This window comes from Lepus europaeus, chromosome 8, assembly GCF_033115175.1.
Source record: "Lepus europaeus isolate LE1 chromosome 8, mLepTim1.pri, whole genome shotgun sequence".
Classification (NCBI taxonomy): Eukaryota; Metazoa; Chordata; class Mammalia; order Lagomorpha; family Leporidae; genus Lepus; species Lepus europaeus.
In genome coordinates, this window is record NC_084834.1 from 57029476 (window position 1) to 57054636 (window position 25161).

At 40.7% G+C, this 25161-nt stretch overlaps 1 protein-coding gene and 1 pseudogene across 1 annotated transcript in view; one reads left to right on the plus strand and one right to left on the minus strand.

The window, feature by feature from the left end:
* Positions 1-9300, plus strand: part of NDNF (neuron derived neurotrophic factor) — a 42269-nt gene extending 32969 nt beyond the window's left edge. Inside the window, exons 3-4 of the mRNA XM_062199107.1 lie at positions 5365-5489; positions 7477-9300. Of these exons, the coding sequence (XP_062055091.1) occupies positions 5365-5489; positions 7477-8870 (1519 nt within the window). The 3' untranslated portion in view covers positions 8871-9300. The remainder of the gene's footprint in view (positions 1-5364; positions 5490-7476) is intronic.
* An 11022-nt stretch (positions 9301-20322) lies between these two features.
* On the minus strand, positions 20323-21291 carry LOC133765271 (probable UDP-sugar transporter protein SLC35A4; annotated as a pseudogene).
* Between the last annotated feature and the right edge of the window lie 3870 nt (positions 21292-25161).

Here is a 25161-nt window from a genome sequence, read left to right on the forward strand (position 1 = left end):
ATGACACATAAGACAGTCTTAATACTTCAAATTAATCTTAAATGTTACCTGAATTCTTGTGTCACACTGTTTGCTTTTCATATTATTTTGCCCCTTGAAAAGTTTGAATGAGTCAGATAAAATCAAAGCTTTTCTTTATGAATACTTTCATTTCCTAAATGCATTTGTGCATTGCTTTGCTTGCAGTATTCATTAAATACAATATCCTACATTGTGTAATCATATCACTTAATCAAAAAATTGCTTATCCTCTTTGGTCCTCCAGTCTCTTCAAAATTAAGCAAGTTTTGGCTCTAAGAATGCTCTTAAAAATGACAATTTTTCCTTTAAAACAGTATGTTTTATTATGGGATGTTACAAAGTAGGCCATGTTTTCTCCTTCCTCTCTTCCTCTTTCTTTCTTTCATTTGCCCACTCTTTATTTTTCTCTTTGTTCTACGAATAATTTCAAGGGCCCACGGATGAAATGCTAGCTACTGGCTATCACACAAGTTAAATAAAGAATCTCAACACAAGAAGGAACAGCATTTCTGAGGGTGAGATGCTGTGGTAAGCACACGTGGCCAGCGTTGATGCTCCAGCTAAAGATGAAACTCCAGATAGACCCGAGCAGTTGTAAATAGAAAAAGACAACACAGTCATTCATTATTCTGATGTTTATACATAAATCCTAAAGTCTACATGATTGGTGGTGTGTTTACCCCTCAGCTTTGGCATTGTCATTTGGCTCCATGTTTCCTTAATTTTTCCTTTCATCTCTGTCTCCCTTACCAGCCAGTAAATCCCTGAACACATAGATCATGCCCTGTTATTTTTGATGGCCATTCTCTTCTCAAGTGCCTATGCATGGTAGACAATAAATGTTTGTCAAACTGCTACATCTATTCAAATTATTGTTTATCCCTAATCATAAGTGCTTCCATATGAAAATGTTGACCTAGAAAGACTCCCTACTGCTTTATATGTGCAGTGATTACCTTGTGCAATGCAAACATTGCTTTATTTGCTATTAGTATGGCCTGTGTTTAAGTTACCAAGACACAGTTGCTTCCTTTGGGAAGTAAACTACTTACATATATGAAATGAGAACAGAAGGAAATAGGAAAACTTGCATGTTGTTTTTTGCTTTGACATTGGTTAGTAATACTACCCACATAAAACTCAAAAATAAAAAAGAAGTTATGAGTGATGCCAAATAAATTAGTTTGTTGAACCTATGTCTTTGTAGCATAGAAAGCTTCTATTGTGTTTATGTGGTTAATATCTCCCACATTACCTGTCCAAATGAACAAAATTCTACTATCCAGAAAGTAGGCTAAGGGCCTAGGTAAAGTCATTGCTTGTGATGCCAGCATCCCATAGTAGCATGCCAGTCTGAGCGCTGCCTGCTCTGCTTCCAATCAGCTCCATGCTAATGCGCCTGGGAAGGCAAAGGAAGATAATCCAGGTGTTTGGGCTCTGCCACCCATGTAGGAGACCAGGATGGTCTAGCCCAGACCTAGCTGTTGTGATCATTTGAGAAGTGAACCAACTGATGGTAGATTCTCTCTCTGTCTCTCTGCCTTTCAAAAAATAATCTTTTTTTTTTTAATAAAAAGGATAGGTTGAATTGAGAAATAAACCTTTTGATACCTGTGATTAGGGATGCCTGTTATATATAAAACTTTAAATGTAGTGAACAATTTAATCATCTGGTTATCTTCTCTAGATGAATGTTTTACTTTACTTTTTGATGAACAAGTTGTGTTGGGTTTTATAGTATCTTTACTTTATTGATCCTCCCACTATCCTATCTCCACCCTTCATTTCCAAATTTATCTTTGAATGGAAAGGGGAGAGAAGTACTTATATTATTTCCATTCAGATTCTGTATCTGCAGAAGGAAAGAGACTCTAAGTGTACTGCTTCTTAGGCTATCGTAAGATATGCATTAACATTCTTGGGTTCTATTGATTAACTTAGAATTCATGCCGCGGCTCACTAGGCTAATCCTCCGCCTTGCGGCACTGGCACACCGGGTTCTGGTCCCAGTCGGGGCACCAATCCTGTCCCGGTTGCCCCTCTTCCAGGCCAGCTCTCTGCTGTGGCCAGGGAGTGCAGTGGAGGATGGCCCAAGTGCTTGGGTCCTGCACCCCATGGGAGACCAGGAGAAGCACCTGGCTCCTGCCATTGGATCGGCGCGGTGCGCCGGCCGCAGCACGCCTACCGCGGCAGCCATTGGAGGGTGAACCAACGGCAAAAAGGAAGACCTTTCTCTCTGTCTCTCTCTCACTGTCCACTCTGCCTGTCAAAAAAAAAAAAAAAAAAGAATTCATTCACCCACAAATATTTATCCGAGTGCTACCTGTTACCTGCAGAAATCTGTGTTATGTCCTGAGAATACAGTGACTTGGAACATGAATAAGTGGCCCTTTTGTGAGAAAATGGCATTGATTAAATAATACTAATCTATTACCACAAATTGCAGATAAGTGTGTGAAGTGAAAAATATAGGACAAAGAGTTTTTAACAGAACCTGATCCAAAAAGAGTCAGAAAAGTCATTACTGAAGAAGTGACATTTCAATATGAGTAGGGGCAAAGTGTTGAATTTCAGACCCGGAGAATCATCCCAAATGTTCCAATATGGGTGAAGTTTGGGAAGATAAGGAAGTCCTATATAATTTGAGTGCAGAAACCTAAAAGGGTAGAGACCTGAGGAGAGACTGATGAGGTAGATGGGGCCCCACTGCTATGCAACCTTTGGACTATATGAACAGTTTAAGGACTTTTCCTGTAAGAAAAGATAAAAAGAAGACACTCTAAGCTGGAAAACACATAATACATTTACTTTTTAAAGAGATTGCTCTCGATGCAATGTAAAGGATGACTTGAAAGTGGTAAAAGTAGATGTGTAGCCAACACTTATTCATTAGTTCATCACTATTGAGGACTGTTTTAATCTCTGAGTCTCATCAATGAACCAAATGCTCTACTCCTTGTAGCTTTCATACTAGTTGGGGGGAGATGGAAAAATAAAAAATGTGATGCAATAAATATATAAGATGTCTGGTAGAAATAAGTACCTTGAAAACCAAAATACTTTTACTTTGTAAAAGACAGTGTCACAGGCAGGGAGGTGATATTTTACATTTGGAGTCAGAATAGGTCTATAGAAAGGTGGTACTCGAGTAGAGACTGAGCAAGCAAGATCAACGCTGGTAGGAAGAGTACCTCAGATGGAGTAATAGCAAGGACAGCTGCCCTGAGGCAGGAGTGTGCCACGCACGTCCCAGAGCAAGGAGCTGAGGGAAGGAGTGGAGACCAGAGGACGAGAAAAGTTTTGAGAGTTGTTTGGGGCTGAATATGAAGGAACTCAGAAGACACTGCTCTGAAGGAACAGGGATATCTTGGAGGGTTTTTGAGCAGTGGGGTGTGGCATGTTTTGACTTAGGCTTCCAAGAATCACCCTGCCTGGATGAGGGGTGAAGGAACTAAGGGGGTAATAGGTGGAAGCAATGAGACCACACAAGAGATTGTCATAGTGTTCAAGCATGGGAGACGTGGGACATGGAGCAGGTGGTAACAGGTAAAGTGGGACAAAGCAGCAGATTCTGGATCTATTTTGAAAGTAGAGCTGGAAGTGTCTGCTGACCCTTGTATGAGGGAGAGAAAGAAAGTCAAGAATGACTCTAAACTGTCCTGAGAAACAGACTTACTAGGAAGGGATCCATTGCAGGAGAAGTTGATTGGGGGGAGAGAATCAGAAGCTTGGATTGGATAATGAAATCTGAAATTCCCTTAATATCATTGTGAATACGGCAAGAAGGCAGTGTATCTATAATTAAGGCAAGAGGTCAGGCTGATAACTTAAATTTCAAAGTTGTTAACATACATAACGGTAAAGGCATGAGCATAGGTAAGTCATACAAGGTGTTGGCCCAGCTAGAAAAAAGATGTCAAAGAAGGTAGGTGTACGGCCTAGCTGTTAAGGTACCACATGAGATGCCTGCATCCATATTGGAATGCCTAGGTTCAAGTTCCAGCTCCACTTGTTATTCCAGCTTCCTGAAAATGTGCACCATGGGAGGCAGCTGAGATGCCTCAGGAAATTGACTTCCTCCATCAGTACAGGAGACCTGGATTGAGTTTCCAGCTCCTGGTTTTGACCTTATCCAACCCCAACCATTGTAGGCATTTGGGAAGTGAATCAGCAGATAGAAGCTCTATCTCTTTCTGACTCTTTGTCTCTCTGACTTTCAAATAAATAAACAAAAATTATTTTTTAAAAATTAAATGAGGTGTCCAAGCAGAGGTCTATGGCTCACTCGAGAGGTTAGAGGTTACAGACGTGAGAAGGAAATAGCAATGGGGCCAACAAGTGGAAGGCTATGGTGGTCAGGTCAGGTTGGGTACTGTGTTGCAGGTGGATATGGAGGGGGTGGGGAGCAAGAGACAAGCAGGTGCAGTGTACAAGAGGTAAAACCTGCTTTTCTTTGCCATGGAACCAGTAAGCAACTCTGGCCTGGCCACAGCAGAAACTACTGTTCTTCCTCATTTGTAGGTTAAAGGCTTGGAGTGCTAATTCAATGAAATCATTTATGTTTTTGGAGTAAGAATATACAGCATTTTTAGAGTTAAGCAATATTTTCCTCTTCCTCATAGAATCTTTTGGAGGCATCACCAAAATGTCTGAGGGAAAACACAGAGCAGAATGTTTGCACTCTTTAATATTGCTTTAAAATCACTCACTTTTAATCCAACAGAAACTCATAAAAAAGAGACAAGTCTATCTTTCCACACAGTGGTCGTTGTTTTTTAAAATTTCCTCCCAGATGGTAACTTGATACTTCCACCCAAAAACATATGGACATGTAAAGCCAAGAACAGAAGTTCCTGGTGTAAAAATGTGAATGGATTGTTTACTTACCAGAGATCGACACACATTTTAGACGAGGTTGCTGAGAAAATGTTTTGAAATAGTTGGTGACTCTGGTAACATGCCAATTGACCACCAAATTTATTAAAAAAAAAACAAACAGCATCTGTAGGATGTTGTTGGAACATTTTCCTGGTTGTGACTTACCTTACAATGCCAGGGCCTGTGTTAAATATTACCCAGACAGCCAGGTAAGTGTTGATTTTTAACTCACAGTAATTGTGACTCTATGTATTTTTATTATGTCACACCATGCTCAGTGATGGTAAACCTGTTTGCAGAATGTTAAGGCTTTTGAACTTCCATAGTCAATGCTGTATTTTGGTTAATAGCCAGTGGTAGTCTCTGTTAAATGAATAAAAGTGAAACTATGTGACTTGAACACTAAGTCTCGGTTGTCAGGGTTAGAAGCATGGTCTTGGTGTGAATTCATCTACTTTCCCACAGGTATTTCTTTGTGGTTGAAGAAGACAACACTCCGTTATCAGTTACGGTGACTCCCTGTGATGCCCCTTTGGAGTGGAAGCTCAGACTCCAGGAGCTGCCTGAGGAGGCCAGCGGGGAGGGCTCAGGTAAGCCGAAGCAGATCCAGCCCTGACTTCTGTAAGGATGGTTGTAAAACATTCAATCTTCAGTTAGCAGGAAAAACAGCATAGACATGAGGGTTAGCAGGAGCTTTAGTGGTGGAGAGGGTGGAAATACTGGAGACGGCATCAGATGACATTGATCTTGGTGAGCTAAAGTGTTAGGAGACACAGTTGGGAGGACTGAAGGAGAAAAATTTGGACTGGCCTCTATGGCCTAGTTGGCAGTTATGCCTGGACATTAATCCCTTGGGGAGCTTTAAAAACCATGATGGCTGGACTCTGCCTTTGGACATTCTGTTTTTGTGGCTGTCGGATGTGGTCTGGATATCATGATGTTTCACAGCTCTCCCAGGACATGCAGCCAAGATCAAAAACCCTGGATCTCAGGGGAATAAAAGGCAGCAATGACTCAAGGTAGCAGTTAAAGGCCAAGATGGAAGTTAGTAGGAGTGAGATGGAAACTTAAGGAACATGCAGATGGAGGCTAGGGTTGTGGCACAGCAAGCTAAGATATCACCTGCGACACTGGCATCCTAATCTGAGCACCGTTCCAGTCTCAGTGGCTCTGCTTGCCATCCAGCTCTGTGCTAAGGTATTTGGGAAGGCAGCAGAAGATGGGCCTCTGCCACCCACCTGGGAGGCATGAATGGAGTTCCAGGCTCCTGGCTTCATTCTGGCCAAGCCCTCGCTATTGTGGCCATTTGAGGAGTGAACCAGTGGATAGAAAATCTTTCTCTCTCAATTTCTCTCTCTCTCTCTCTCTCTCTCTCTCTCTGTGTGTGTGTAAGCATGTCTGTGTGTATCTTCCTGTCTTTGTGTCACTCTGCCTTTCAAATTAATAAAATAAATTTGAAAAGAAAAACAGAGATGCAGATTACAGACCACAAATAGCAAGATTCATGAGAAATGAGAATGTGTATGGTGTTATGGAAGTGATGTTCCCCTGTTTAAGGGCATCACAGCTTAAAGGTGAAGTTGTGACTGCCGGGAGTTGTGCAGATGATGTTAACAAGCTGTCATACTTACAGTGAGGAGGGTATTGGAAGTGCCTGTCTGGGATGTGAGGAGACTTGAGACTTAAGGAAGAGGAATTCTGTTGTCAACATAGTTGTGATTGTCTTCACTCCCTTGATGTGGGAATCTGACACTGAATACCACTCACTTCCTACCTGCAGTGATAAATGCCTATTCTGCCTGTCCAGTCCATCAGTTCCTGAAAATCCATCTATACACTGGTATCTAATATCAACAGTAAAAAAAAGAAATAATCAGCTTGGATGCAGTACTTCTCTTTTATTATTCCTGAGCATGTAACTATTTGATGCTGGAAGGCTAGGTACTTTTACTGGTGCTTTTATTCCTTATTTGAATCATGCTGTCCAATATACTAATTAGTGAGCTATCTGGCCATCAAAATAAAAACTGATAGAGCACTTTTGATAGACAGATTGACAGTGAGGATTAGCAATCTCTAAAATTTAAAGTCAATGACAGAAAAATTTTGCTAATTGGATTTTGTCTTGAAGAAATATTTAAATCAGGAAAGCTTCACACATACATAAAAGCATTATTTATAAAGACCCCAAATTGGCCAGCAGTATTATTTTTATAATATTAAGGGAGAAAAACAAGATTCAAAAAGTGAAAACTTACCAAGGTCCATATATGCATGAGAGTAAGTGTTATTAAATTACAGGAAAAAAAAAAAAAAGAAAGAAAATCACCTGAATTGTGTACAGGAAAAGACTGGATGGAAAGAAACCAAAGATTTCATAAAGAAGTGTCTCTGGAATTACTAGATTATAATGAATAGATGATTTTTATTTATTTTGTCATTTTTCTTTGCTGCCCAATGACTATGTCTTATTTTTGTAATGCAGAAAAAGATAAGATAAACTTCAAAACACAAGGTAAGTTTGGCAAGCTAGGCTGCACCCTGACATTGAGCCTGTGCTGCTCTCCTGTCTTCTAGGTGACCCGGAACCTCTGGAACAGCAGAAGCAGCAGATCACGAGTGAGGAAGGCACTGAGCTGTTTTCCTACAAAGGCAATGATGTTGAGTATTTTATATCTTCCAGTTCTCCAGCCGGTTTGTATCAGCTGGAACTTCTTTCAACAGAGAAAGACACCCATTTCAAAGTCTATGCTACCACAACTCCAGAGTCTGATCAGCCATACCCAGAACTACCCTATGATCCCAGGGTAGACGTGACCTCCCTGGGACGCACCACAATCACTTTGGCCTGGAAGCCAAGTCCCACAGCTTCCCTGCTGAAACAGCCCATCCAGTACTGTGTGGTCATCAACAAGGAGCACAATTTCAAGAGTCTCTGTGCCGTGGAGGAAAAGCTGAGTGAGGATGACGCTTTCATGATTGCACCAAAACCTGGTCTGGACTTCAACCCCTTTGACTTTGCCCACTTTGGATTTCACTCAGATCATTTGGGAAAAGAACGCAGCTTCCTCACCAAAGCTTCCCCCAAGCTGGGGCGTCATGTCTACTCGAGGCCCAAGCCTGACATTCAGAAAATCTGTATAGGCAACAAGAACATCTTCACCGTGTCTGATCTGAAACCCAACACACAGTACTACTTTGACATTTTTATGGTCAACAGCAATAGCAATACAAGCACAGCTTATGTAGGTACCTTTGCCAGGACCAAAGAAGAAGCTAAACAGAAGACAGTGGAGCTAAAAGATGGGAAAGTTACAGATGTGTTTGTTAAAAGGAAGGGAACAAAGTTTCTGAGGTTTGCACCAGTTTCTTCTCACCAAAAAGTCACCTTCTTCATTCACTCCTGTCTGGGCGCTATTCAAATCCAAGTGAGAAGAGACGGGAAGCTGTTTCTGTCACAGAATGTGGAAGGCATTCGGCAGTTTCAGCTGAGAGGAAAACCCAAAGCAAAATACCTCATTCGACTGAAAGGAAACAAGAAGGGTGCATCTGTGTTGAAAATACTAGCTAGCACAAGGCCTAGCAAGCACGCATTTCCCTCTCTCCCGGAAGACACAAGAATCAAAGCTTTTGACAAGCTCCGCACCTGTTCCTCAGCCACGGTGGCTTGGTTAGGCACCCAGGAAAGAAACAAGTTTTGCATCTACAAAAAAGAGGTGGATGATAACTACAATGATGACCAGAAGAAAAGAGAGCAAAACCAGTGCCTAGGACCAGACACAAGGAAGAAATCAGAAAAGGTCCTCTGTAAATATTTCCAGGGTCAAAACCTGAAGAAGGCGGTGACCACAGAGACAATCACTGGGCTCCAGCCTGGCAAGTCTTACCTGCTGGATGTTTATGTCATAGGACATGGGGGGCACTCAGTGAGGTACCAGAGCAAAGTTGTGAAGACCAGGAAGTTCTGTTAGTTACCCCACATGGAGGCATGGGATGTAGGATGCCAAGAGGGACGTGACGTCACTTTAAGCATAAACTGACTACTCCCACAGCTGAGAAAAGGGGTGCCCTTGCCACAGAAGGGAGGCTGTCAGTGTGTGTTTATTGATGTTTCTAAGAGTAACTGTTGGAGGGGACTTGTTCTGGTGTGCCTCCATGGCACCTGGTGTGTGTCTGATGCTGGCTGATGTCAAAGATAGAGGACATCTCGGAGGACCTGACATTCCTTGCTTTGACCACTGCATGAACTGCTTCTAAATTATTTTATTACCTGAAAATGTAAAAGATGCCATACATTGCACACATCCACAAATGCAAATCATTCCTCTCTATAGATGCTAGGAGATATATATTATATATATATAAATTATTTTATAAAGTCTTGTTTTAAATGTCAGTGTTTCTATGATTGTAAACTATTAAATTCTTTTTCTGTTAAAGTACAGATCTAATCTAAGTATTATTGAGTGGACAGCCCTCTAGTCAGTTATATTGCTATTGTAAATTCTTATTTGTTGAGTAAATGTTTAAATGCTGTATGTATCTCATGTACAAAGTTGACATACATTATATTCATGTACATAAAATTAAAGATATTAGATTATATACTGTTCATTTTCCTAAGCAATTACTTTGGTGTGTTGCATTTCTAATCTCCCTCTCAAATGGTGCCTTTCTTTAATTTGGCGCCAAAATTTATGATTTTTTAATAGTTCAAAGGAGATGATGCATCCCTCTAAAGTTACTACAGTATTAGAAACAGTAAAATTTGTATTTTGACATTGAATAGTACCCAGCTGTTCTGAGAATTGAGAGACTTCAAGGCTAGGGCAAGTCAAACACTGTTAACTCAATAAGTAGTCAAGAAATCATCCCTAACAGTCTAAAATATGTCATACTTTAAGTGTTTATTTTAAGTGCAAAAGTATTTTCCATCTGTTTGAATATTAGCAAAATAATTATTTTAATCTTGTCCTGAAGCTATTCGACAAACATCCTTGAGGACTTTGGTTGGTAACAAGAAAACTACAAGAGCTGCTGTTTTATAACATTAACAAACAACCTGCTGCTTTTAACTTTGAATTCTCATGATTCTTTCTCAAAAGCAATTTGAGTAGATATCAATTTAGGCAAAAAAAAATCAACCATTTGTAAGAGACCACACAGTATAGTTTCATTCTCCACAGGTTTTATACATTCATCATAATCAGTCACAAGAACACTGGACTGGGATTCAGAAAAGTCTGGAAGGTACAATCACCTAAAATAAAGTGGGTAAAGGAAAAATCTGTGACCTCTCATCAGCTCCCTTTCCCATTTATAAACTGAGGTGGTGATAGATTTGGATAAGATACCTTCTAACATCAGAGGTTGTCTTTTGTAGAAGTCTGTGATTCTAAACTATCAAGTATCCTGATGACAGTGGGGACAGATATAATTTCTTAACTGTTTCCTTGTCCCCTGCATGTTGACCACTTTCCTATAGCAGGCAGTCATAAGTAGCATTCCTATACAGTACAGAATCACTATAGTTAAGGTAGCAGAAGTTGTGCCCCTTATGAAATGCACTGTTCTCACCTTAGGAGAAGACATCCCTCTTAAAAGCATATCATCCAACTCCTCGGTGCTAAGACATCCAAACAAATTGAACACATCTGTATAAACAGAATGGACCACGCCTTGTCTGAAAGAATTTTTTAAAGATAAAGAATGTGTACCCAGTGGTCATGTAACCAATCTCTTCAGAAGAAGACATTCTAAAATTGACAGTGTCCCAGGGTGCCTTTGAATCAGTTGAATTAGTTTTCTCCTGTGACTCACATATATCCAAGTGTATTATACTGAGCAATGTGTTAAATGGGACTAGATTTAATCAAAGAGTTACTGCAGCTCCTGAAGTGGACAGACTTAACTCTCAGATACCTCTTAATGTCTGCAAAGCCCTGGGAACCAGGCCAAGTCAATTTAATGAAGCTTTGACTCTGCAGCCAGCTGTGATGGTGGTTTCTCTATAATCTGGGTAAATCTGAGTATTTTTTGTGGCCCCAGTGAAATTTGCCTGTTTTTAGGTTATAGGAAAATGAAACACATATCATGAAACTTCTATTGCTCATAAAGGAAGGGGAAAACCATTTAAAGATAAAGCTCTCATACATAGTGATGTGTTTTGATTTTTGGAGCATTCAGATAAACTTGGAACAATAAAGAAAAATGTGTTCTTAATTTGCAAAAAACACAGAATGTAGCTAATATGAAGCACAAACTTGACTACATTAAGCTCCAGGATTGCTATATTGAGAGCAGAGAATTTTGAATCCCAATATAGTCATATATCACTGAGGAAGGAGGATTATTTGAAGACATTTATTTCACTATCTTTGTATTTTAAAGGACAATAAAGAACATTTAAGACCAGAGAAAAAATGAACCAATAAAAATTTCTCATAGTTGAAACAGCTAAGTAGTGGCATTGCCCAGGCTCCAAAGTCCTGACCAGATTACAAATAACCAATTCTTAGTATGAAGAAATCACTTATGGATCATTTTCTAAGCAGAAATAAATTTATTATTTCTTTCTTTTTTCTTTTTTTTTTTTAGATTTTATTTATTTATTTGAGAGGTAGAGTTAAAGACAGTGAGAAGGAGAGACAGAGAGAAAGGTCTTCCTTCCATTGGTTCACTCTCCAAATGGCCGCAACTGCTGGAGCTGCTCCAATCTGAAGCCAGGAGCCAGGTGCTTCTTCCTGGTCTCCCAGGCACGTGCAGGGGCCCAAGCATTTGGGCCATCTTCCACTGCTTTCCCAGGCCACCGCAGAGAGCTGGGTTGGAAGAGGAGCAGTCGGGGCTAGAACCAGCCCCCATAAGGGATGCCAGCACTGCAGGTGGAGGATTAACCATAGCACCAGCCCGCTATTTATTATTTCTGAGTGACTTATTCTTCAAGGCCACTTTAGATTTCCTTAAGAATGTTTGTGCTACCTGTAACTAACCACTTCAAACCTGTATGAAAAATGTTCATAGGTCACCATGTCATTTTTAGAGAAATAGATATTTCTCATCTAGGTTTGCACACACACAAGCTTGAATCTTGGATATCATTAGTCTTTAATGATAAGCTCTTCTCTTAAGTTAAAATTATTCTGAGTCTATAAACAATCATATCAGATTATTTTCTTGATTAAATTATAACCAATGTCTGGATTGATTTTTTTAAAAATATGGATTAAAAGATTAGTGCCGAAAAGACATATGTGTTCCTTATTTTTTTACTCAGCATATATTTGAAAATATTAAAATTTTGGTATCCTGAAGAGCCAAGTGAAGAGACTTCAATTTAAGAAATCATATAAATGAGGTTGACATTGAGCACTCAATGATTTTTAGTAGTTTGACAAAGGGGCCTAGGCTTCTTCAAGGAAATCCACACACACACACACACACACACAGACTTGTGTGGACTTCAAGGACTTGGTCTACCTGAAACCAATCTAGAATCCCTTCCAATACTTGACCAACCCTTTTTAGAGATCATCTAGATACACTGTCTCATTTTACAGATGAGAACATTGAGGCACAAATAAGAACAGAATGCAGATTCCTCTTCTCCCAACCTAAGTTTCACTCAGACTTCCCTTTAAGCATCACTCTAGAAGGCATGCAGCAGCTGGCCCTGAGGATACGTCCCTGTCTCTATCTCTGGCTAGCTTCACAGCAAAACAAAACAAAGCAAAACAAAAAACACTAGAACAAGGGCATTTGGAGCACCTCCAGCCACCTCCTGCCCCACTGTGACATGGTGTGGCAGAGATGAAATCAGCTGGGAATCTACCTTTGGTTCTCTTCGTAGGCCCAGGCAGAGTGACGGCTGTCAGACATCAGCTGTCCTCCCTTTGTAGTTGTCTGAAGGACCTGGGAGAAATCAGTGCACATTCATCACTGTGTTTTCCACAGAGATTTTTGGCCAGAAAACCATGGAATTGGAGCCTTTGTTGTTGTTTTGAAAGTGGGAAGTGAGAGAGAGGAAGTGGGGTGTGCAGTGTAGTTTTATTTAAGTTCTTTCTCTCACAGACCTTTGAGATCAAGAGCCCCAGGACAAAGAGCTTTGATATAGTCTGATTTCATTAAGGTTGTGCATTCTGACCTACAGGCAACCTTGCACTGGAAAATTTATCCTGGATCCCAATCCCCTCTATTAAAACTATATCCCCTTGGTAGACGTTTTCATTTGCTGGGTGTGGTTGAGCATGGATCTGGGCAAGATTTCCTTCACTTCTCTTTACATTCTTCCTTCTCAACCTTTGAGAAACAAAGGAGTCACTTAGAATGGCTTTCCAGGCCCACCCTTACACCTCTTGGAAAGGTATTTTTAAATTTTTTTTCAAAGCGTAAAAGAAATAAGACCTGTTGGTTCCCATCACAGAAAGGAAATTGGTTGAAGAGTTCAGTCTTTGGCATAGTTCCATTGTTATATTGTCATCATTTAGATCCTGATAGAGACAGGGTGGGATTAGCCTTCCCACCATGCTGAGGAAGGGACTTTGAGTCCTGGTTAAAGATCATTAAAAACCAGAAATAAGAATGAAGTACCTGAATGTAACTTACCATCCATTGGTGCCACAGGGAACTTTCATGGAACTGCAAGGTTTTCTTGAAACTTGTTAAAAATATAATTTACAGACTTTCAGCTAGAGATACATCTACAATATAAAGTTCTTACAATATAACTCTGCCCCCGGGACTCATCAGAATTTGAAATAAATATTTAAATTAAAACAAATGTCTAAAACAGAGAGATCAGAACAAATCACCTCTGGTTATGGATGATAAGATCCAGACAGCACGATCTAAAAAAATTAATCCTCTCACAACAAAGCAATGTTATAAACAAGTTGTTTAGGTTTTGAATCTGGTATTATCATCTAAAAATGGTCATTTTTAAATGATCATTGCAAATGTTGGCATATCTCTCTCTTTTCCTGTAAATATCTGACAAAATTAACGTCCCATCAAATTGCCATGATATAGAAATAAGCAAGTACCCAATTATTGTCTTGTCAAGTTCTCTATATAGCTTAGCACAGAATAACATAAACAGTTGTCTTATTATATATGAAGACCCAAAATGTCCATATTTAATGATAAATCTGCCAGGATTTTGATTTTGAGAAAAATTATTTACAATAAACACAACCAAGTACATTAATAAGTACACAGCAGGCATCAAGGTGTGTTCAGTTCCATCACTTTCCATAAAATGAAGTCAGAGCTATAAAATGAGGAATACATTAGCTACTTTCTTTAGTACCTGAGCAGCAAACAGTTTTTAGAAGCAGCACCTGTACACAGATCACAGGCCTCTGCATTTGTCCGTACCTCTCTTTGCCCCTCTGCAGGTCCATGTGGCTGAAAAAATGAGATGGTGATTTAAACAGCTTACAGTTATAACAATAGATATGGATTGCTATATGAGAGGCTTGATAAGAACAACTGATACAGTCACAAACATGGCCAGGTTCCAGGAGCTGAGTTTCCATGTATTACAGTAGCTACAAGTAGCCTTAGCAACATTTATGGTTTCTTGTTTTTTCTGGATGTAGTAAGAACTTTGAGAGAGACAAACAAGCAGTCATATAATTTCTTAAATAATCAAATGAAATCCAACCGGCTTAATTATGGCAAATGACATTTTAAAAACATACTTTAAAGTTATAACACAGTCTCTTGGCTGTTTTAAATGGTAGATGTGAGTGTGTCCTCCCTGCTGAATACCACTTACCATGCTTCCTCGGATAAAGAGGCCAAGCTGTAAATTACAGGCTGCTGAATTTTACCTCCTTCAATCATGCTCATGACCATGGGTTATCTTTGGCTATCCCTGGGTGGTCTGCAGGTATGGAAAAAGATGACAGAGAGATGAAAGCAGGGGAAGAATCACAACATCTACATGTAAATTGCATTTTGTGCAAGGACTATTGGCAGAGAGCTGTACTTCAGATGCAGCTGTGTGCTGAGCAAACCTGACTGTTCTAAAAACCCCAATGCCAGTTCCTTTGGCAATTCCATGGGCAAGCATTCTGGGAGGCCCGAGTGGAAACGTGCCGATGAATACTCAGCTCAGGAGTTTCTGGTGCCAAAGCATACAGAACACTTACGTTCTGCTATGGAAATCTTGGAAGAACAGAACTTCTGTTTTTAATATCTCTCTGGATTTAAAACAGTTCTTAGACTACTTATTACCTTTCGTAAAGCTCACTCCTACTTTAAAAGCCTCCTGATGGCTTACATATATTAAAAAGAGGAAAAGAATTCTTTTTCATTACAGTGAATTTTCTCTTCTCTGTTGAAATTAATCAAGCTACTAAGAGAAAGGAAAGGGGCCTGCGCTGTGGCTCAGTAAGTTAATCCTCCGCCTGCAGCACGGCATCCCATATGGGTGCCAGTTCTAATCCCAGCTGCTCTGCTTCTGATCCAGCTCTCTGCTATGGCCTGGGAAAGCAGTGGAAGATGGTAAAAGTGCTTGGGCCCCTGCACCTGCATGGGAGACACTATAGGAAGCTCCTGGCTCCTGGCTTCGAATCGGCCCAGCTCTGGCTGTTGTGGCCATTTGAGGAGTGAACCAGCAGATGGAAGATCTCTCTCTCTCTCTCTCTCTCTCTCTCTCTCTCTCTCTGTCTCTCCCTCTCACTATCTGTACCTCTATCTCTCAAATAAATAAATAAGAGAGAGAGAGAGAGGACAGCAGCAGAAATGATGTAGAAGTGGGACTTTTTTTTAAAACTTCTGTGGACTTGAGCATTCTTGTTTGTAAAAGAAAAGTAGTGGTAATCTCTAAGATTCCTTTTGGGGAAAGTAGGGAAACCAACAACATTTAAGCACATGAATGCCAAATATTTGAAATAAGTTATTTAATCCTCTTTAGAACTCTGAAATGAAGACTTTGTTGTATTCTCATTGAATAGAAGAAGGCAAAGAACAATGAAATTACATACTGTACTCAAAGTTAATACAAGGTGAGGCTGGAAGTCAAGCACGGATATATATGACCACAAATGTATGTACCTTTCTGTATCCATCAGTATGGGCCTGAGCTTTATTGCTTTTTAGTGAAGCAATATTTCACCAGGGTAGAATACATGAGGAGTAGATTGAAAAAAAAGGGAGAAAGTTGAAGTATAGTCAAGGTTGGCTTGGACATTTATAAGCAAATTGTCTTTAGCATAGATAAATATGAAGAGCTAGAGACATAAAAGAAATAATGGACAAATTCTTGCTAAGTTCCTCTTGCTGTATAGAATTTTCTCATCTAATGGTGACTTATGCCACCACAACCAACTGGTTTGATGTTTGCTTAGATATCTTACTATACAGAATTTGCTGTAATGCTTATATATGATATAATGTGTCTATAACATGATGTTAATAAACCTCCATTTAATGTTTTCTATGTTTTAACATATAAAGAGTTGTCTGTGGTTGCCTTTATTTTTGTTTCCATTTTTCCTCTGCACTTCTTTGTTTCATTTGTAACTGTTTTTCTAATAGCAGATATTCACTGAGTCTTTATTGTATGCCAAGCCCTGAGCTAGAAGTTATGTTCTGAGGAGAGCCATTAAGTCTTTTATGTACATGGCAATATTATGAGACAGATACTGCTATTTGCCACAATTTACCAATTAAGAACCAAGAGTTAGAGGAGTTAAGTAACTTTCCCAATTTCTTGCATGTCATAGGGATGCAACTCTGAGTCAAATCCAAAGTTATAGATAAAGCCAATGCTAGAAGAGAGGATTCTCATTCACTACTTTTGGGAAAACTCCTCTAACTGCTTTTCATGGAATTTGCTGTCAAAAATCTACTTTTAGAGTTAGATTTCTGCTCATTCAACAGAGGGTTTGCTTTGAGGGCCCATCAAGTGTTATAGATATTCTACGATGCACTCCAGTACACTTTTATTCTCTTGTAAGTTCTTTCAAGTGGCATTTACGAAACTCACACAGTCACTACTGAAGTTCCAGGCTGGAAGCTAGTGATCTTTGTGTCCCATGTAGGAAAGAAGTGAGCTGGTAACAGTATCTGGGACTGTCATTGGAGTCTAGGAATTAGTCAATGTGACTTCTTTGCTTAAATTTTCCTAGGCAATGCTAAGAAAGGATGAGGGTCTTGCCCCTCCCCAATTAATTTTTTCTCTAATTGTCTATGTTTTTTAATTTTCTAATTGTATATGCTTTATATATATATATATATATGGATGGATTTATACACACATCTATGTTAGGGGCTTCAGAAAGTTTATGAAAATAGAGTTAAGTAAATATATGTTGCAAAAAATTTTTGAAATCTATGCAATTTTGTCATAATGTCTATTTTCCATGAACTTTTTGAAGATTCTTTATATGAGTGGATTTAAAGATTTTTGCAGCAAAATAAAGTCATCTTTAATTCCATTTACATGAAATTTTTAAAAATTTGTTTATTTTTTATTTAAAAGAAAGATAGACAGCAAGAGATTTTTCAATCTGCTGGTTTACTTCCCAAATGTCCATCACAGCCAGCATTGGGCCAAGCTGAAGCCCAGAGACCAGAACTCAATCCTGGTCTCCTACAGGGGTGGCAGGAACCCAAGTACTTGAGCCATCACCTGCTGTTTCCCAAGGTGTGCAGCAGCAGGAACCTGGACTCAGAAGCCAAGTACTTGAGTATGGTATGCAGCTATCCCAAGCAGCATCTTAACCACTGTGCCACACGCCTACCCCTCCGTGGGCTTTTTAAAGCACCTTCATATGTAAATTTCATTTCTGAAACACTCACCATGAAACTGGAATCTTCACCCAAATTCTTTTCTCCAAAGAAAATTAGTTATTTTTACAGGAAAACTTTTATTTAAAGAGTTATAATTTCTCGCGGGGGCTGGAGTAATAAGGGATGATCACCTGGCTCCTGGCTTTGGATCAGCATGGTGCGCCGGCCACAGCGGCCATTGCAGGGTGAACCAACGGAAAAGGAAGACCTTTCTCTCTGTCTCTCTCTCTCTCACTATCCACTCTGCCTGTCCAAAAAAAAAAAAAAAAAGAAGTAAAATGAAGTAAAAGAGAACTCTAAAAGAATATAGGATTAGCAGATTTAAGGAGCAGCCCATACCTCCAGGGCTGAGAGAACATCCAAGGAAGAGTCCAGACCACTTACATTCCAATACTTTTACCTTTCTTGTACATAAAATGTATTTCATTTTTATCAAATATGGAATTACACAGTTTTGCACCTGACTTTTTTCCCTGAACTTGGTATTTTGGCCCACATTCTATGCCAGCTTGATCTCATTTTTTCCAAAAACATCAATTCTTCCCAGACATTCGCCCCAGATGTGTGAAGCTGTGTTGCCTCTCATTATACAGTAAGGGCCTGTATCAGTTACATGAGGAACCATCTTCAATTTCAGTGCTGAACCACCACCTACCTCTCCCATGTTCACTGTTGCATATGAACCTCCTCTGCCAACAAGGAGTATACTTGTAGAAAGGGTAGAAATTGTCTTTATCTTTAGCCTCCTACAAATCTTGTGTGTGTGAGGGGGGAGTGTTCCCCGGACAATATAGAATGTTGCTTAGGGGTTAATGCACATATAACTTTATGAATCAAACAAATATATTTAAATGTAAGTTCAAAGAAAATGTTTCTAAAGCCCAGCCCAAGTGGTTTTTATATTGGCATTTATATTGAGCATTTCAAAAGGTGATCTTGTGCTTCTGGTCCACAACAATCATGTTGAGATTATGCAAGCACAATTAATTGACATTCTAGGTAGGAATCTCCGCTCAGTGCATTTGTGACATAGAGGTCAGGTAAAAAGCAGGTAACCCCCTGGCTTCTCTTTTGCAATCCTCTCACAAACCTCTGCTTCTCAAACGCTCTAATAAGAGCAAGAAACCAAGAATTTTCTATTTTACATCATAATGATATAGGGATAAACATATAAATGAGATCTATGGTCTTAGCAAAAGTTTAAGAACACAATACATTAATATTATTGTTAACTATAGGTACAATGTTGTACAACAGGTATCTGAAACTTACCCCTTATTAATTCAAGCTCCACATTCATTGCTGAACAACTCTCCACTTCCTCCCCCAACAAGTATCATTCTACTCTATTATTCAGTGAATCTGACCATTTCAGATACCTCATGTAAGTAGAATCCTACAGTGTTTGTCTTTCTGAAACTGAATTATTTCACTTAGCGTAATGTCCTCCAAACTTATCCATCTTGTTGCATATTACAAAATGTGCTTCTTTTTTAAGGTTGAACAGTCTTCCATTGAAAACACAGGGGCACTTCAGAAACATCATGGAAAATGGAATTAAAGATATGAGTTCGCTTAATAGCAAAAAAGTTTTCAAATCCATGCATGTTTCTTCGTAATAAACATTTTATGTAATACACATACTTTTACATAATTCACATTTATGAAGCAAACTTTCACTAAGATGAACTCATACTTTTAATTTGATCTTCCATGAACTCTTTGAAGTACCTTCTTATATTCCACATTTTATTGGTCCAATCATATGTTGATGGATATTTAAGTTGTTTCCATATCTTAGTTTTTGTGTGCTAATATCTTCAACATCCTGAATTCTGTTCTTTGGATAAATACCCAAAAGTGGGATTTCTGGGTCATATGGTAGTTCCAGTTTTTATTTTTTTTGTTGATTGTGCCCATACCCTAGAACATTTTATTAACATGTTATTGGTTATATAGTTAAAGAAACTTTGATTTGCGTTATAGAAGTTTCCTGTTCTAGTCCAAGGTCACTATGCAGAGTTTTCCCAGATTGTTGAAAGCTGAGACACTGCCAGGCTAGGGCAGGACCCAGAGTGGGAAGCATGGACCCTCCCAGGAACTTCAGAGGTAGTAATAGGCTTCAAGAGGTCCCTTTAGGTGAGTGGAGAGGTCAGGAGTGTGGGCTTAACCCAGGGCCCAAGGTCAACATTCCCTGAGATAAGTCAAGCCCAGTCCTCTCTGGGGTTTCCAGAACAAAGGCTGGGTGTTGGGAACAGCACTGCAGAGGGATCAAGGGTCAAGGAAAGTTGCCTGTCACCCACACCCTTATCTGAGCAACTGTGTTCTCCAGGATGAGGCAGAGTGCTTGCCTCCCTCCTCAGGAACAGGGCCATTTCTCAGATCTGGATATTGATGAATTTGTGGGGGAGGAGTAAGAATCTCTTTAACCAAACCCACTGTTTGCATCTTCCAGGGATATCTCTTTATCCACCCATCTCCCAGACACCAACCTGGCTGCTCTCACTTCCACAGCTTTTCTCACAAGTCACTTGTTACAGGGCTACTGAGGTGAAGGAGCTGGAGGCTCTGAAGGTGGCGCCCAATCTGTATAGGGTCTAGGGTCAGGGTGGAGGTGGTCAGGGGCTAGTGGCTACCATAGTACAGGAACACAGTCAGGTTGTTGAGGAGTGTGGCCAGGAGGAAGGAAGCTGCAAGCTGCAGCCAGGGGGGTTGCTGAGAGTACAGTGTTGACCACCAGCGAGCAGGACACAGTGCAGAGGCATGTACTGCTGCTGCCATGTTTCATGACAGCTGATAGGAACAGTCCATGGAGCACCGGGTTCAGGCCCATGAGCAGTGCCCGTCCTGAGAAACCCTCCAGGAAGCCTGGACTGGGACCACCACCTACATGCAGACCTAGGTTAAGGAGCACACCAAAAACACACAGGAAAAATGTTATGAAGTGCTGAGGGCAGCCACTGTCACTTCTTGAGCAGCTCTTTGTACACAGATCATAAGCCTGAGAAGAGGCAATACAGGATGAGGGGCAGCAGTCCCAGTGGAATGAAATGCAGGGTATGGGGCTGGCAGCAGCTGCTGGAGGAGGCTTGGGAAGACTGTTCCCAGGATCTCAAAGGCCACCTGCTGCATAGCAGGCCCCCACTGCCAGCAGCAGCAGCAGTGCTAACCCTCAGTGTGCAGAGAGGTGGTGCCAGAGGCACAGGCAGTGTAACAGGGCTGTGCTTCCAGTCTTGAGATTGCTCAACACTTGGTAGTTGCTTGGATTCATGTAATACTGAAGCTATATCACCAGGTTGTTGTTAGCACCATACGGCAGAGCTGATAGGGCAAAGGAAGCAGCCTGGTGCCAGAGTGGAGCTCTTTGGGGCTATGTTTGCCAACACACCAGGGGGGCGAAGCATACAACAGCAGCTTGGCAATTCTGTCAGCAGCATAGCTGAGGAGGGCCAGAAAGACACTTGGCTATCTATGTGACACAACAATGCAATGGGGCATGGGTGCCATGCATGGCAGTGGACAGGAGTAGCATCAGGGTCCTGAGCGCCTGTGTAGAACTGCCCAGGCCTGGCATACCCTGTCCTCTACACTCATCACCACACCAGACCCTGAATGACCTGTGTAGCAAGCAAGCCACAGCAGGGGTTGTGATGTGTTTGAGGGGAATCAGGTTATAGAGCCAACTCCCAGGAGGGAGGAGCCAAAGCACATTGCCAGGGAGAATACTGAGGATCAAAGTCAGCTGCAGACTTCACACTTAGGGCTGGGACAGGAAGGGGCTGATGGCCCTTGAAGCCACATTCTTGGAGACGGTCACATGGAGTTAAGGAGGAAAAAGAAGTCCAGGGTGTAGGCTGACAAGCCATTGCAAATTCTCTGCTGGAAGAGAAGTAAGGATCAAGGTGGTAAGGAAGTTGGAAAAAGCAAAAGGTGACCTCCAGGGAAGCCAGACAAAGTGTCTATGAAAAGTTTCCACCTGCAGGCCTTAGCTGCTCATCCAGCCTCCCCCTTGGGACCCAGAAATAGTTCACCCACTTGTACAGTAACCAAAAATAGTCCCTCAATGTCTGAACTGTGTGAATGCCAGTGTAGGTGCCCACAACGAAGCCCAATACTTCTGAGGTCGTCAGTTTGGCCACCACTTAACCATCTAGGAAATCCTTCAGAATGGGGAAGACAAGAGTGAGTCATCCTGGCTCATGCCACTGTTGACCTCCATGCATCACTGTAGGTTTTCCAGCTGGTTCTTGAGGAATGTTGAGGAATGGCACATCCTTTAGCTTGGGTAGAGAATCCTTGCCATCCACCATTTTGTCTTCCTATCTTCATTTTTACTTCTTTTGAGGAACTCCTATACTGTTTAATGGCTTCACCATTATATGCTCCTACCAACAGTGTGCATGAGTTTCAATTTTGCCATATCCTCAATAATATTTGTCTTTGGTTTTCTCCTCCTCCTCCTTCCCCTCCCCTCCCCCTCCCCTTCTCCTTCTTCATTTTTTATAATAGCTAACCTGACTAATGTGAAGTAATGATATATCATTGTGGTTTTAGTTTGTATTACCCAAATAATTAATGGTATTGATCATCTTTTGATATCCTCATTAGCCTTTTACTATGTCTTCTTTGAGAGAAATGTCTGTTCAAGTCCTTAACTCACTTTTAAATTTGGTAACTAGGTGTTTTTGCCATTGAGTTATGGTAGTTTCTTATGTGTTTTGGAAATTAATTCATCATCAGATGTATATTTTGCAAGTATTTTTCCCATAGATTTTTTTTTTTTGATAGGCAGAGTGGACAGTGAGAGAGAGAGACAGAGAGAAAGGTCTTCCCTTTCCGTTGGTTCACCCTCCAATGGCCGCCGCGGCTGGCGCGCTGCGACTGGCATGCTGCGACCGGCACACCGTGCCAATCCGAAGCCAGGAGCCAGGTGCTTCTCCTGGTCTCCCATGCGGGTGCAGGGCCCAAGGACTTGGGCCATCCTCCACTGCATTCCCGGGCCATAGCAGAGAGCTGGCCTGGAAGAGGGGCAACTGGGACAGAATCCGGTGCCCCAACCGGGACTAGAACCCAGTGTGCCGGCGCCGCAGGCAGAGGATTAGCCTGTAGAGCCGCGGCGCCGGCATCCCATAGATTTTTTTAAGACTTTATGTGAGAGGCAGAGTTACAGACAGAGAAAGGGAAAATAAGAGAGAGATCTTTCATCAACTGGTTCACTCCCCAAATGGCCACAATGGCCAGAGCTGAGTCAATCTGAAGCCAGGAGCCAGAAGCTTCTTCCTGGTCTCCCACATAGGTGCAGGGGCCCAAGCACCTGGGCCATCTTTTGCTTTCCCAGGTCATTAGCAGGGAGCTGAATCAGAATTGGAGCAGCTGGGACACAAACTGGTGCCAATATGAGATGCTGGTACAACAGGAGAGCACCGGCTCCTCTCCCATAGAGTTTGTAAAAACAGAGTAAAAAGCTGTCTTTTAACTCTGTTGATTAATTCCTTTGTTAAACAGAAACTTCTCAGTTTATTGTGATCTCACTGTTTGATTTTTGGTTTTGTTGTCTGTGCTTTTGCTGTCATATCTACAGCCTTTAAAAGTAAGGATTCTTTTTGGAAAGATTTATTTATTTATTTATTTATTTATTTGAAAGAGTTACACAGAGAGAGGAGAGGCAGAGAGAGAGAGAGAGAGAGAGGGGTCTTCCATCCGATGGTTCACTTCCTAATTGCCTGCAGCAGCCAGAGCTGTGCTGATCTGAAGCCAGGAGCCAGGAGCCTCCTCCGGGTCTCCCATGCAAGTGCATGGTCCCAAGGACTTGGACCAATCCTCCACTGCTTTCCCAGGCCATAGCAGAGAGCTGGATCAGAAGAGGAGCAGTCGGGACTAGAACTGGCGCCCATATGGGATGTGCCACAGTGCTGGCCCATCAAAGTAAGTTCTTACATACACTTTGAAACACAGTCAGAAATCCTGAGGGTTTGATAGCTTCCTGTTTCAGTTGCATGTAGTGGGAAAGGAAAGACTTACATTTTCGTCGTTACAGCCAGACAATTCTGTCACAGGTGAAAACAACAAACATTTTAAAGTCACCTGGAATCCTTCTCCTGTGCTTGCTGCTCTTTAGAATCTTTAGACAGGGGACTTATGATGTGGCAGAAAACGAGTAGCAACACGGGTTTAATGTCTCAGCCATCTGAGTGGTAAATGCCATAACATTTATGGCTGTCAATAACATGAGTGATGACATATAAATGAGACTACAACATTAGTAATAAGCTGATTTAAAGGCTAATTAATGATCCAAGTTGAATTTCAAATTCTGAACTTTTTCCCATGGCCAGAGTTCAAAGGGGAGATATGGCCAGTTACAGAGATCTCATTTATTCATACCTTCCCTACTTGTACAAGAATCAATCATATTATGTCTAGCAATTTTCCCAAGCAAGGAAAATTTCTTTGAAAGGATTATATAAATTATTATATTCTTTGAACTGAATCTCCAAAATGCTCTTTCTTTTTGGAATTGGCAAATTCTGTTTATTAAAATAGTATATAGCTGTATCATCATTTTAAAACATGCCATTTCCCGAGGGTTACAGATGGGATTTAGGGCTGTGAAAAGCAATAGCTCATTGGTTATGATAGGTGTTCTTTCAATGAAAACTTTTCTCCAGATAGATCTCTAATGCATTAGTATAAGAAAATTGTTGGCTTTTTTTTTACGTTTTTGTTAAATGTTGTTACCAATGTTATGCTTATTTCATAAAAATAATTGAAGTGATACTTCCATTCCTATTTGCTGAAAAAGTTTGCATGTGTGGCTCTTTTTCTTCCTCTGTATTTTGGAAATCTGCATATATGAAGCCATGTAGGCCTAAGATTTTCTTTGCAGGGAGGCTTTAAATTAAAGACGAATTTTCTTGGTGCGGCAGGCAAGACACAAGCAGGCATGCCCACATCCTATGTCAGAGTATTGCATTCGAGTTGCAGCTCTGCTTCTGATTCCAGCTTGCTGCCTGTGCACGCCCTGGGAGGCAGCAGGTCAGAGCTCAAGTATGTGGATCCCTGGCACCCACACAGGACACCCAGATTGAGTTTCAGGGTTCCAGCTTTAACCTGGCCCAGCCCTTGCTGTTGGGTATATTTGGAGAGTAAGCCAGCAGATGGAATCTCTTTCTCTCTCTCTATCTCAAAATAATTTTTAAAAGACTCACTTTTAAAATATGCTCATATAAAATCATTCACATTTTCTGTTCATAGTTCTTTCTCTAATGATTTTCCAAGTTATCTTTTTTCTGTTAATTGTTCCATTCACCTAACTATGCAGTTTGTTATTTTTATTACATTTTTATTTATTATAATATATTGAGTACAGATTTCATAAATTCCATAGATAAAATTCCAAGAATACAGTACTAATTTCCTCCCTCCCTCTCTTTTTCTTCCTTCCTTTCCCTTTTTTTTTTAAAA